We start from the raw sequence: 13,911 nt of genomic DNA on the forward strand, positions 1-13,911 counted from the left end.
ATTCACTGCACTCAGGTGATCCCACTATCACTAATTGAGAGACAACTAGCACCAATTGGCTGGACATCTTTTGAATCAGCTTCTTTAATGGGAGTGAATATTTATGCAGTAACTAGTTTCACTTTGCTGATTTTTGTTTAATTGACATTACTTTTTAGAAATTGGTTTTCACTTTAACATTGACAAGGTTTTTTCAAGAGGCTAGTGGAGCCTTTTAACAGCTTTTCTCTCTTGTTTTTTCATCAGCTTTTAATGGAAATGGTGATGCACTATTAATCAAATAAACCTTGTGAGGTAAGCAACCGAGTAATAATGCGTTGTTTATGAACAAGCCGGCTCTTTAACTGGAATCACAGGAGCTGATTCCTGTATGGGAGTCTTTCTTTCACTTTTTGTTTTTTAGTACACATTTTGAAAGGAAAGCTGGTACCAAACACAGGGCCAAAAGACTGGCTCTTCTTACTGAGCTGAGCCGAATGATCCAGGTTTCTAAGGGATGAAGTTCCCATGGCAACGAGCAAGGCTGGATCAACATTAGCTGTGGGAATTCAAGCTCAATCTGAGTTAACCATGACAAACTACACTGAACCAAACCAGATCGCTTGGTTGAAATGGATCATATGTGAGTGTTGTCTGATTCTTTATCTCCAGACTTTAGACGGAGGCTATTAATCCTTGTCTGCCATTTCTACACAAGTTTTTTAAACTTTTTGCCTGAATGTGTCACTACAGTACTTTTGGGAATCAAAATTAGGCTGGCTCTAACGTTGGCACTTTAATATGCAGATATCGCCCTCTGTAGTTCTTCACTGTGACATGATATCGTTTGCACCTATTGTTGATAGGCACCTAATTGTTTGAGTTAAGCATAACGTTAATTTATTAAGCCAGTTTTACTTTTTCTGTGATGGTGGTAACTTAAAGAGAAACAAATCCAAACAAAAGTCATATTTCCCCACAACAAAGGTCCGATCCTCCACTGAGATCCTTGGTAGTTAGTCTCATATTTCCCCCATAATAACACCCATGCCCCTAAATGTTAAAAGAATAAATCAGGACAAGTTAAAGTCCAAAGAACATTAGGAAATATTAACAATAAATCAATAAATAACTAAAATGTGCAGGAATATTTTGGAATAAGTTTATTTGGTACATTTCACATTCATCGATCCTCTGTAGCCAAACGTGACGATACATCGCTTAGGTAGCAGTTTCACTTAAGGCACATAAGTGTACAACAGCACTGATCAGCTGGAAATGTTTTCAGAAGAAAACAGAAAGGAAAAACTCAAAGCACAATCAAAAGCCTATTTTCAGCAGTGCTTTTATGATAATCAGATTTGTGAACTGATCCATGCAATATTACAACTGACAGAGACGTACATAGACACACACATGGCTCCACCCTCACAAACGCACACAGACGAACACAACCACAGACGCACAATTCAAACTGACATTTTCTGAATGTTAATAATACGTCTCCAGCTCCACCCAACCTGGAAGAGAGAGAGAGAGGGAGAGAGAGAGACAGAGGGGAAAGTGTCAGAGAGCGAAATGACAGGCGAGCAGATTTCATAAAATCCTTTTGTTTCATTCTATTTGTATTCATCTGGTTACTTTTGTCTTTGTACATTTCCAAATGAATCCCCTTATAACTCTAAGACTTTGATCAGCCACCCGTGACACACAGATTAACAGAAATGATTAACTGTCATGATAAATTGTATTTGTCTCGCCGTGTCTCGCCCCTCTCAGCTGAAACGCCATGGCAGAGAGCAGATTCAGAGCTATTGTAGTGTATCCATATCATGTGTAAAATCTCTGGGGCGTATCTCAAGAGTCTTCATCAGGCCTGGTTTCATTTCCTTTCTCATCATTCGCTACAGTTTCTGTTGTTGTTGGACAGGTACAATCTATTTCCTGGTGCAAGTGTTACACATGTTCTCTGATGTGGCAGAGGCTACGGAGATTACTGTCAGACAAGTCAGACATTTCACACACTGTGCTCTGCTGAAGCTATTTATTCCCAAGCCCATAATAACAATAAATGTATCAGGGCTGTCAGCATTAATGCATTAATCGTGATTAATTAACCCTTTAATTCCTGAGTTTCTGGACTCTTTTTCTTGTTTTGACCAAAAAAGGGCCATAAAATGTTCTGTGGATTAGTGCTTTTGCCCATTTACCCACAATACTTAAAACTTTTAATATATGGCAGTTATTTATATTTTACTGCATGTTAAGAATGTTTTAACAGTTGAAAATGAAGAAATACAAAAGAGGGAGGTATTTTATGCTAGATTTTTAGCAAGAAAAGGTGAAATTATGGTAATAACCACATGTTGGCTGTGAAGTACAATTTCTCAGCTTTCAGAATTTGTTTGAATTTGTCTGACAACACAAACAGTCATGTAATGATGGTAATGCAGAGTGTGCTTCAACAACACGTTGACACGATCTTAAAGGGTTAAGATCCATGGGTAGCACAATAAATTATTTTCATAAGACAATTCAATGCAACAAGATATGGTGTCAAACAGCAGGATTTGAAATACAACTCCAATTCCAAAATAGCTGGGGCGCTGTGAAAAAGGCTCATTTTGAATTTGCTGGCAGCAACACATTTCAAAAAAGTAGGGACGGGGCAACAAAAGGCTTTTTGCCAATAATTAATTTAATAGGAGCATTTCAGTGAGGCAGAGGTTCATTAATCTGCAAAAACAGCACCCAAAAACTGTGGAGCAATTTCAGAAAAATGTTCATCAGCATAAAATTGACAATCTGAAGAAATCTCTGTGCATGAGACAAGGCCGAAGGTAAACATTAGATGCTCATGATCTTCAGGCCCTCATGCAGCACTGCATTAAAAACAGGCATGATTCTTTGATGGAAATCACTGAATGGACTCAGGAACTCACCCAGAAATCACTGTCTATCAACACAGTTCAACCTGCCATCCACAAATGCAAGTTGAAGCTGGATCAAAGAAGAAGCCATATGTAAACATGATCCAGAACCAACCCTGTCTTCTCTTAACCTTGTAAAGCAGATGGATTTGCCTGTTTCTTTGTTTCTCACTGGCAAATCCATCTTGCAAAGCTCCCATCTAAGATTGGGCCCCGTAAGAAAGTGACGGGACCAATCAGGAGTAAGAGGCAGTACTTTCAGGCGCGGAGGAGTCATGATGTAAGACAGCAGCAACAAGAGGCCGTTCCAGTTATGGTGGTAGAGATTGGCGTGGATGCTGCTGAAGCGCCAGTTTTATCAGAACTTGATGACATTTCTTTGTTTTTTCCCGAGTTTTTTTTTTTTTTCAAAGGCTCTGCCTTTTCCTAAACACCGTCTATGGGAGGTTTTCCTGATGGTTGTGCGAAACAAATCCATCTGGCGTGTCAGGTTAGTTTTCTCGAAGCTCATTTAAAAAGCACTGAGGCAAAATAGAAAACTGTTCTGTGGTCAAATGAGTCAAAATTTGATATACTTTTTGGAAGCCACAGACACCATGTCCTGCAGACTTAAGATGAGAGGGACCATCCAGTTTGTTATCCTAGTGCAGTTCTAAAGCCTCCATCTCTGATGGTATGGGGCTGCATTAGTGCCTATGGTGTGGGCAGCTTACACATCTGGAAAGAAGCTATCACATTTCAGCAAGACAATGGCAAACCATAACACAACAGCATGGCTTCACAATAGAATCGTCTAGGTGCTGAACTGGCCTTCATGTAGTCCAGACCTTTAACCAATAGAAAACATTTGGTGCATCATAAAAGGAAAAATTCAGCATAAAAGACCCTGGACTTTTGAGCAGACAGACTCCTACAACAGACTAGAATGGGACAACATTACTCTCCAAAAACTCCAGCAACTGGTCTCCTCACATCCAAGACATTTACAGACTGTTGTTGCAAGAAGAGGGGCTGCTACACAATGGTTGGTTCTGTCCCTATTTTTTGAGATGTATTGCTGCCATCAAATTCCAAATGAGCTCATATTTTTCATAAAAATGGTAAAAAGGTATCAGTTTCATGTTGTTTATGTTCTACCGTGAATAAAATATGATTTTATGAGATTTACAATTGATTGCATTCTGTTTTTATTAACATTTTACGCAGCATCCCAACTTTTTTGGAGTTGGGGTTGAATTTCAAATCCTGGAGGTTGTACAATATAATATGATAAAGAACCCCTTTTCAGTATGACACAACCAGATGATAAGATTTGATACAATTTGACATGTCAAGATAAAATACTAATCACTACTATAAAATAAGCTGCAGTACCATGGATTCATTTCTCTCCTGGTGGGAAACATAACACAGTTGTTTCATTTTTATGCTCATAATAAAGCAGGACCTTTTATATTTTTCCAATCTGACAGTTATTATCACCCCAAGATTTAACTACAAACAAAACATAAAGCCAAATCTGTAGCACTGCAGCTGCAAACTCTCCACAATCCACTGAGTGCTGAACAATTCTCCAGTTTTCAAAGCTGCAGCCTCTGCAACACTTGGCTGATTACCGCTTGTCTTCCAGGTTTGATTTCTGACAAAATAGCATGTAAATGTCCTGCTGTCTGGCAGTTTGTGCTGTAATTCCATTTGATAAATGGAGCATAAAATGGTGACAAACATGCACCATGACTGGAATCCAATCTTGTCTGATTTTTGGGGCTGAGGCCTGCATCTGTTCAGGGTTTCAACCACATCTTCTCCAACTACTTTATATTATATTTTTACGTTGCAGACATAAGATTCGTCTTTTTAATGGATTCAGGGAGGAAAACTGAAAATACAGAATTTTACAGCTGACATTAATGTTAGGGGTCAAGCTACACCATATGGACAAAAGTATTCATCCGCCTCCCCATTAAACCAACAGGGACTATAATGACATTTTATTCTGCTATAACAGCCTACACTCTTCTTGGAAAGCTTTCCACAAGATTTTGGAGAGTTTCTGTGCCCATTCATTCTGTAGAACATTTATGAGGTCTGTCACTCATGTTGGACATGAAGGCCTGGCTTGCAATCTCATCAATCCATCCCAAAGGTGCTTGGTGGGTTTGAGGTCGGCGCTCTGTGTGGACCAGTCAAGTTCATGCACACTGAATTCATCAAACCATGTATTTATAGTCCTTGCTTTGTGCACAAAAGAGCCTTCCCCAAACTGTTGCCGCACAGTTGGAAGCACAGCATTGTCCAAAATATCTTGGTATGTTGAAGCATTGAAATTGCCCTTCACTAGAGATAGGTGTCTAGCCCAAACCCTATCCCCCCTCCACCAAACTCCACAGTTGGCACAATTAAGTCAGTCACTCCACAGAACACATTTCCACTGCTCTACTGTCCAGTGTTGGTGTGCTTCACACCACTCCATCCGACGCTTGGTATTGGATTTGGTAATGTGAGGCCTGTATGCAGCTGCTTGACCATGTAAACCCATTCATGAAGCTCCAGCCACACAGTTTTTGTGTTAACATTAATGCTATGGAATCAGCAGAATGCTGACAACTTTTACACACTATGTGCCTTAGAAGTCTTTGACCCCACTCTTGGATTTTATGTGGTCTTCTGCTTCATGGCTGAGTTGCTGTTGTTCCTAAACGCTTCTGCTTTTTATAATAATATCACTTGAAGTTGACTCAGTTGAAACATTCAGCAGGAATAAAATTTCACCAATCATCTCATGTAAAGGCAGCATCCATCGCAGTACCATGCTTGAAGTCACTAGGCTCTTCAGAGCGACCCATTTAGGAGGACAAATGTTTGTAAATGGAGACTGCATGGCTAGATGATTGATTTTACACACCTGTGGCAACAGGACTGATTGAAACACCATATAGTGCAGGGGTGTCCAATTTTTTCCACTGAGGACCACATACACACATATGTAAGAATATTGGGGCCACTTTAATATCTGCAAGGTGAGGAATATGAAAGTTTGTAAAAGCAATGTAACGTACAGTAGGTTAAGATATGCGAAGTGATTGGGTATGCCTAAATGCATAAATGGATAGTTCATTGACAACACAATTAAATTGTTTAAGTCAGAAGCAGAATGAAGGAGGAGCTGGGGTGGAAAAGGGTTGTGAGAGCAAATTGCAGTGAACAGTGTGGCCAGGTAGAGCAGTTTAAATAAGGCGGAATGAGAGCGATTAGCCAACAGCATGCTTAGATAAAATCAACTGGCCTTTAACCGATGAGGGCTTGGGTGGTGATTATGGCAGTGCTCTACTCCATGGCCTGTCTGAACTTACTGTAAACGCTCAATTTTATGGCTTACAAGGCAAACAGACAGTCATTTCCAGGTTTTTGGGAGGCCAATCAGGTTGCAGGAGACCCTGCTTGGCCCTAACTACCACTGGCTCCACCTCTGTAATATTATTGGTACTGTTGTTTGCTGCTGGAACCCCTCAGGGAGTTAGAAAATAAGATATTGTTATCATTTTGGTTGACAGTATGTTTACCATGTAGAGTGTTATCTCAGTTTAGCCACACAAAAAAAACATCAATGAGTTCTTCCTGTGAAAATGTTTGTTTACAGAATCAGCATGGTAGCATCACCTTGTGCTGAAACTGTGAAGTGTAATACAGTCAAGCACATGCTTCATGCTCAAATGTGGGCCATGTTTCATTTTATTTCTAGGATTTCAGAACTGGACCACAGGCCACAGTTGGCCCCCAGGCCATAGTTTGGACACCCATCATATAGTTTATCTTGTTGCATTAAAGTGATATCGTATTTTGTTGAGTCTTGTCATGTCATTTCATGTCCTGTTCATATTTATTGCAACTAATCCTATCATACAACATCCTTTTTTGCTGCATTAAACTGTATACAATAGTGTAATAACATATTAAATGATGTGTATTGCATCCTATCAAAATTTATATGTATCATGCCATTTCATGCCATGTTGCATCAAATCTTTACTTTGGTGTCATGTTGTATTATTATCTATCTCTGTTAATTAAAATCTCATAACACAAGCTGCAAAATTTCCATTATGTAGATTTCAGTTGACATCAGTGCTGAAATTCATGGTTTTAAACCCACTTTTGCAAAAAAAAAACTGTTCAACAATAATCATCCATAACTGCTGCCAGACCAGTTTTTTAAAATCGATAAGCCCACGTTCCTTTTTGATCCAAATAAAAAAAAAAAAAACCCTATAAAATGTTCTACTTCATATTTTTGTGCAGGTTTGGTCTGACATTCAACTTTTCTCTCCTGTCCCCATCAGTCCCATGCCCACAGGGATCCTTCAGGTCGCATCAGGAGAGCAGAGCTGACAACTTTGTCAATCAGTGCGTCCTTAACAAAGTGGACGGTGAGCTTTTTTAGGATGCTTTTTTTCTTCAAATAAGGACAGTAGGCTGAGAGAGGTACCGTGGATGGTAGAAAAGGTCTGGTACATGTGGTTCCTGAGATAGCCATGTCAATCACTGAACCATCACTCTGTCTTTTTTCCTTTCAGCTTATTAACAAGACAAAGAAGGTTGAAACCTTTTAATCTGGGCTTCTCTTATAACTGCTTACCTCCAGGGCTCCTCCTCAGAATGAATTTACGGACCTCATCATAAACGAAGATGAGAAGACTGTATGGGAAGGCACAGAACCACCACAGGGTCCTAAGAGGAGGAAGAGAGGAAGAGTATGAGAGGGGCAGCAATGAACGGATGGATGGATGGAGTGGCAGTGTGAGTCACAGGCAAATTGTTAAATTCATTGCACCCATTTTTGAATATTAAGGATAACAGGGTGGTGTTTAAGAAGATCACAGACTTCATTTAAAGCGGAGAGTGACAGGCTAATGGCAGCCTATTAGGTCTTTAAGAGGTTATTTTACGGTTCAGTGGAGATATGCATATGCAGAGCGTACTTCAGGGGGTACATGCGCAAAGCAACGTCCATCCCAGGGCAGTAAGAAAGGAAGGCAGCTAGAGCCGTCTCAACAAACAGGCCAAAGATCAGGATCCTGTTCCTGTTGGACAGAAAATACAAAGAGGGAAGTTAAAACCGTTAAGGTTCAAACAAATCCACCGAAGATCTTTAGAAATGTCACAGTCTCATGTTTCTGACTTGTACAGTGCTCTTACTTCATGCCCTGTTGAAAGAGAGAGTTCCTCCTAGTCTTACAGATGATCAGATCGGCCCACTGAACAACCACAATGCTGACAAAGAAGGAGGTGTGGCACGTGAACTCAACGATCTTCCTCTGCTCGTAGGTCTGCCAGGATCAAACACATTAAACATGAGCATCAGTGCATGATTTATCTTTTTAATGTATCATTGCTATGCCAAGCCAAATGATCAGATCAGACTAAGCAAATATTTTTTGGCATTTATAGCCTTCAAAACAAGATTCCTATTTCTAATTTCACATCTATCTGCTTGCATCTTTTCAGTGGTAATGTCAATATTAAGTACAGTGTATTAACAACTGGAGATGATGGTCACATGACCCCTTTAAAAGGACAAGAGCTTAAGAACAGGTACAGCAGCTGCACAGGTTTGTTTCATTCACATAATTTTGCTTATTTTTAAAAAAAAACACAGCTAAAACAACATTTGGGTAAATTCTCCAGCCAATCAGTGGTAGTAGTCTTACAATTAGTGAAATGGGGATCACCTGAGGGCAGTGAGTTGTAGTATAAAGACACTTGAGTCTGGAAGGTCCAGTCACTGGTTAATCAGTATTCCATTACACCATAAGGACAAAAGAACACTCCAAGGAACTCAGAGAAAAGGTTTTTGAAAAGTATATGTCAAGGGGTGGATACAAAAAAACTCCCAGATCATTTGACATCCTCCAGAGTTCAGTTAAACCCATCATCATGAAATGGAGGGAATATGGCGCATGTGTAAATCTGCCTAGATCAGGCCAATTTACATAAATGGAGTGATTGTGCAAGAAGGAGACTAGTGAGAGAGGCCATCAAGACACCTGACTACTCTGAAGGAGTTACAAGCTTCAGCAGCTGAGATGGGAGAGACTCTGCATACAACAACTGTTGCCTGGGTTCTTCACCAGTCAATGATTGATGGGAGAGTGGCAAAGAGAAAGCCCCGGTTGAAGAAAAGTTAAATTAAATCTGGACCAGAGTTTACTAAAAGGCATGTGGGAGACTCCATGGTCAAGGAGAAGAAAGTTCTTTGGTCTGATGAGAACAAAATGGTGCTTTTAGGCCATCAGACAAGACGCTTTGTTTGGTGGACGCCAAACACTGCACATCGCTACAAACACACCATCCTCACTGTGAAGCCCGGTGGGAGCAGCATCATTGTGTGGGGGTACTTCTCAGCAAACAGCCCTGGTAGGCTTGCAAAGGTAGAGGGTAAAATTAATGCTGAGAAATCTTGGGGGGTCAAATCTATACAGACCACTAGAGAACTACAGCTTGGGAAAAGATTTTCCAGCAAGCCGATGACCCAAAGCAAAAGAGCAGAAATGGTTTAAAGACAAGACCAGACCTCAATCCAGTAAAGAGCCTGTAGATGGACTTGAAAACAGCTGTCCATGCCTGATACTCGTGCAACTTGACAGAGCTTGAACATTTTTGCGAAGAAGAATGAAGTTAAATTTCAGTATCCAGATGGTAGAGCCTGAATGAGACCTATCCACACAGACTCAGTGCTGTGATTGGAGCCAAAGGTGCATCTGCTAAATACTGACCTGAAGGGGGTGAATATTTATGCAGTCATTTATTTTACATATTTTTATCTAATTAACATTACTTAATAGAAATCTGTTTTTACTTTGACATGAAAGAGGTGGGTTTCATTACATTTAAAAAAAAAAAAAGTCTAATTATATTGTCCATGACTGATTCATAAAATCAATAAAGAGTAAATATTCACAAAGTGAATTTTTGACTCCACAGAAAGCACTCTTAGTGGTCCTATTATCTGATATATTGTGGTTTATTCAATGAATATGCTGTTTGATCATGAACTCGTCTTGTTCCTTACCCACTGCTGTCCATAGCTGTCCTCAAGGTCATTGAGGTCACGGTCGTCCCAGTTGATTCGAATCCCCACCAAGAAGGCAGGGAGGAAGCCATTCTCAGCCAAAATCACAAAGTAGGTGAAAAAACCTCCAAGAGCCTGGATCATCCCTGGAAAGAAGGAAAACATTTTTGAAGATCGTGACTAAAGTACTGGTGGAAGACCAGTTTGTTTTCTAAGATGGCATATTAGGGCCAGTCTTAAAAATAATGAGTGGAGTTGTAAATATTCTAAAAATGCTCATAATTCTTGATTTTATAAAGGAGTAAGTTTACAAGAAACAAAACTGAGATGGTCTTTGAGCTCATCAAGTCAGAAACAACTTACTACCTCAAAGAAAAGCATACCAGACAATTCAATTTGTCTTGTGTCATGCCTGCAGTTGAGGGTCCTGTCAAGTTAAACCTTCTACAAAGACGTACCAAAAGGAAATGTAGCTTAAGCCAAGAGCCATCAAATTGGAGTTTTTTTTTATTTTGAGAGAGTTTGTCCTCTCCAAAATGTACATCTCCTTTTTCATTGTTTTTATTTTCTGGACCGGTCCTTAAACACCTTTGTATTCATCCTAATATAACAGTAGGATGAACCTTTGGGGCGTCTTGCTTTTAAAGGGGACATATTATGCTAAAATCACTTTTTCAGGCTTTTCTAACAAAAATATGTGCCCCTGGCCTGTCCACAACCCCCTAAAATACCAGAAAACTCCATTCATTTTCACCCTCTCTTTCTCTACCTTTCAGAAAATGTGTGCTGAAACAAACCGTTCTTAGATTTTCCCCTCATGATGTCACATGGAGAGTAAGCACCCGCCCCCAGGTTTGGTTGGTTGGCCCTCCCCGTTTGGAAGAAAATTCCACACTCCTCTCCTGATCTTCCTCTCAACTGCCAGCTGAGCTGCGGGATAGCTCAGTGGGTTACCCTGCTGACTTTTGTCTAGGAGATTGATGGTATGAATCCCAGTCAGGTCCTAAACTTTGGATTAAAGGGTCTGTAATATTATAATATCGAGAGTGCCACATCCAGTTCCTGAGAGGGGTGTGTTCAGGGGTGGAGTCGGACAGTTATTCACCATTTCAAGCCACAGACAGAAACGGGTCGTTCTGAGAGGGTATGAAACAGAGGGGTTTTTAGACGTCAAAGAATCCTATACTGGAGTGTTTTTTTAGCAACAAACTTCTCAGACATGTTTTGGTCCTCTGAGACCAATACAAACTTATCTTAGAAGGGTAAAATATGTCCCCTTTAAAGACCATACTAGATACTAGCCTTCTTAAATATTTTAATTTCTGACTCCTAAAACTCTCAGTATGGATCTGGCACAGGATCAGACTATTCATTCAGATCAGACAATATTTTTGTCTTTAAGGATAGCACCATACCAGATGACGGAGCAATGTTGTATCCTGTCTGACAGGCTAGCATTTAGTGTGGTCCTGACCGATCATGAGCTGTAGTCATGACATTATCTGCTGTCTTCCTAACTGTGTGGGACTTCATAGGACGTCGGGGAGGCGAGTGAAAGGGTGTCAATCATGGCCACAACAAAGATAGTCTGTGTGACGCTGGTGGTCTTGTGCTCTTATTAGAAGAAACAATGAAGAAGAAAAAATATCAATTGTTATCCTACTGGTCAGTGTCAGACACATGTTATTAATGTCAATGACCTCAGGTCAGGATGTCCTCAAAGCCTCGTTGATTACATCACACAACAAGACCATTTCAAGGTCTAGGCGTTCATATTGGGGCCTGATGTTTGTCAATCAATGAAGATGGCACAATTGGATCAAAATCTGGCCAAATTCCTGTAGTCTGACCAGTCCTTAAAAAAACATCTTTAAACGTCAACTTAAGTTCCCATTGATATCATGTTTAAGAAACATTAATTTATGTTTTAAATAAAACTGAATAAAATAATCTTATTTTAGCATTTACAGAGACACTAACCAAATCACCATAGTAGATAAGTATGGCCAAAACCTATCCTAGCTGTCGCTGGGCGAGAGCTAGGGTACACCTTGGACTGGTCACCATTTTAAGGCAAACAGACACTCTCAAACTCACACCTATGGCCAAGTTAGAGTCACCAATTAACCAAACGAGCAACCTAACCTCTTTGGTGGTGGGAGGGAGCCAGAATGCCTGGAGAGAACCCACACATGCACGGGGAGAACATGCAAACTCCACACGAACTAGTGATGAGAAGTTCGGCTCTTTTCAGAGAGCCGGCTCTTTTGGTTCGGCTCCCAAAAAAGACCCAGCTTTTTCAACTCCCGAACGGCTCTTTATTTAGGATCTTTTGTAGCCCTATATTTTACCTTAACTTCACAAAAAATAATGGTTAGTGGGTTGAAAACCCTTTTGGATTCAGTGTTTTTATGAGAAGACTTATAATTGTCTAATTTTGTGCATTTATTCTGTCAAAAAAACATTCTTAGGTTTAGCATTTAAATTCCACTGGTTGGTGTTAGAATTAATGTCGAGTGGATGTAGACGCGTGTTTGCATGCGCAGTATAAACTGGGTTCTCGGGACGGATCGGGTAGCGACACCCCCCTCTCTGTTTTCACATAATGGTATAATCCTTTATCCTCACATGTGATTGGCCGTATGGCCGCCATGCTGGCCGATCAATACAAAGTTCTGACCAGAGCTTGGGCTGAGCACTATAAGAGCTAAGCAGCGAAAGGAAAAAAAAACTGGGGGCTCTTCTGATTCACTACAAAGCATTGGCTCTCAGAGCTGCAGCTTTTGCTCATGACCCATCACTAACACGAACCAGGAACAGTGCTAACCCCTGCAACCGTGCAGCAGCATCCCCTTTTGAGGTATTTAAATTGGGTGGCATGGGTTCAAGCATGACTTGTGGCCTCTTTCTGCACATCATGTCTTAACCTGACACGCCAGACATTCACAAATCAGGATATATTTCACAACCTTGGGAACACCACATAGATGATATTTGGGGAGGAATGACAGACATGGAATCCGGCCATTAGTCTTGCAAGGTTTCTGCTGTCCTATGAAGTAAAGGGATAAAAGGCTGCAAGAAAATATAGGAGAAAAGGACTGGATAACTTATTTTGGATAAAATGCTCCACTTTCTTAAAACTGCCATCAACTCTGCTTAGTTGTTCATCATGAGTCCCCTGAATGCTGCAGCTGTGACTGACGTCTCATTTCAGTCATTAGTGGTACCTTTTTTTATAAAGCTGAACGGCTCCGTCTGTTGTGAAAACGTATATTTGCATTTAAAAGTCTGAACTCCTTCTATGGGACGCCGCCACTGTTTCAGGTATATTCAAAGGAAATTCATCTTATATCCAGGCCAATATGGGGCCTCATTTATCTTTTCATGCCCCTCTTGAGATATAATTTGCATGTTTGTCTGACCTGCCACTTGCATAATTTTACTCCTTTCATTTGAGGAGTACTATTTTAGAGCAGTTACCTTTGTCCTTTAATTGAGCAGTAAATTACAGCATGCTTTACAGGAAACTATTAAGAATTCATGAGGAAATTATAGGCCTATGGAATAAAATATTAGCCATTTTATTTGCTTTGAAGACACTGATCTCAGTGCCACCTGTGTAATTATCAGGTTTCTTCAGGGATGTTGGTTTAAATTACGAGTAACATAAAGCCGACATAGCTGGAAGGAAACAAGTCGATTGTGTAAATTTTGTGCCTCTAGATTAGATTTTTACACAGTGTAGCACCAGGGGCCAATGTTTTGACAGAACAAGTGGAAAAATTACAGAAATTACAGATAATGGGTGTCTTTGCACAAAAGCTCTTCTGACAAACCGAAGCAGTTATAACATCAATGGTACAATATTTTTCTGACTCTTATTTACAGGAATTTTACCAAAATAGAAGAATGAATGTCACTCAGAGTGTT

The 13,911-nt window shown here is 40.2% G+C and overlaps 1 protein-coding gene across 1 annotated transcript in view; it reads right to left on the reverse strand.

The window, feature by feature from the left end:
* Positions 1-1,127: 1,127 nt before the first annotated feature.
* The window catches only part of atp1a2a (ATPase Na+/K+ transporting subunit alpha 2a), a 113,660-nt gene continuing 100,876 nt past the window's right edge, over positions 1,128-13,911 (reverse strand). The window contains exons 20-24 of the mRNA XM_041802864.1: positions 9,979-10,124; positions 8,106-8,236; positions 7,889-7,990; positions 7,546-7,637; positions 1,128-1,499 (exon numbers count right to left, since the gene is read on the reverse strand). Coding sequence (XP_041658798.1) covers positions 1,471-1,499; positions 7,546-7,637; positions 7,889-7,990; positions 8,106-8,236; positions 9,979-10,124 — 500 coding nt within the window. The 3' untranslated portion in view covers positions 1,128-1,470. The remainder of the gene's footprint in view (positions 1,500-7,545; positions 7,638-7,888; positions 7,991-8,105; positions 8,237-9,978; positions 10,125-13,911) is intronic.

This window comes from Cheilinus undulatus, linkage group 13 (assembly GCF_018320785.1).
Source record: "Cheilinus undulatus linkage group 13, ASM1832078v1, whole genome shotgun sequence".
Lineage (NCBI taxonomy): Eukaryota > Metazoa > Chordata > Actinopteri > Labriformes > Labridae > Cheilinus > Cheilinus undulatus.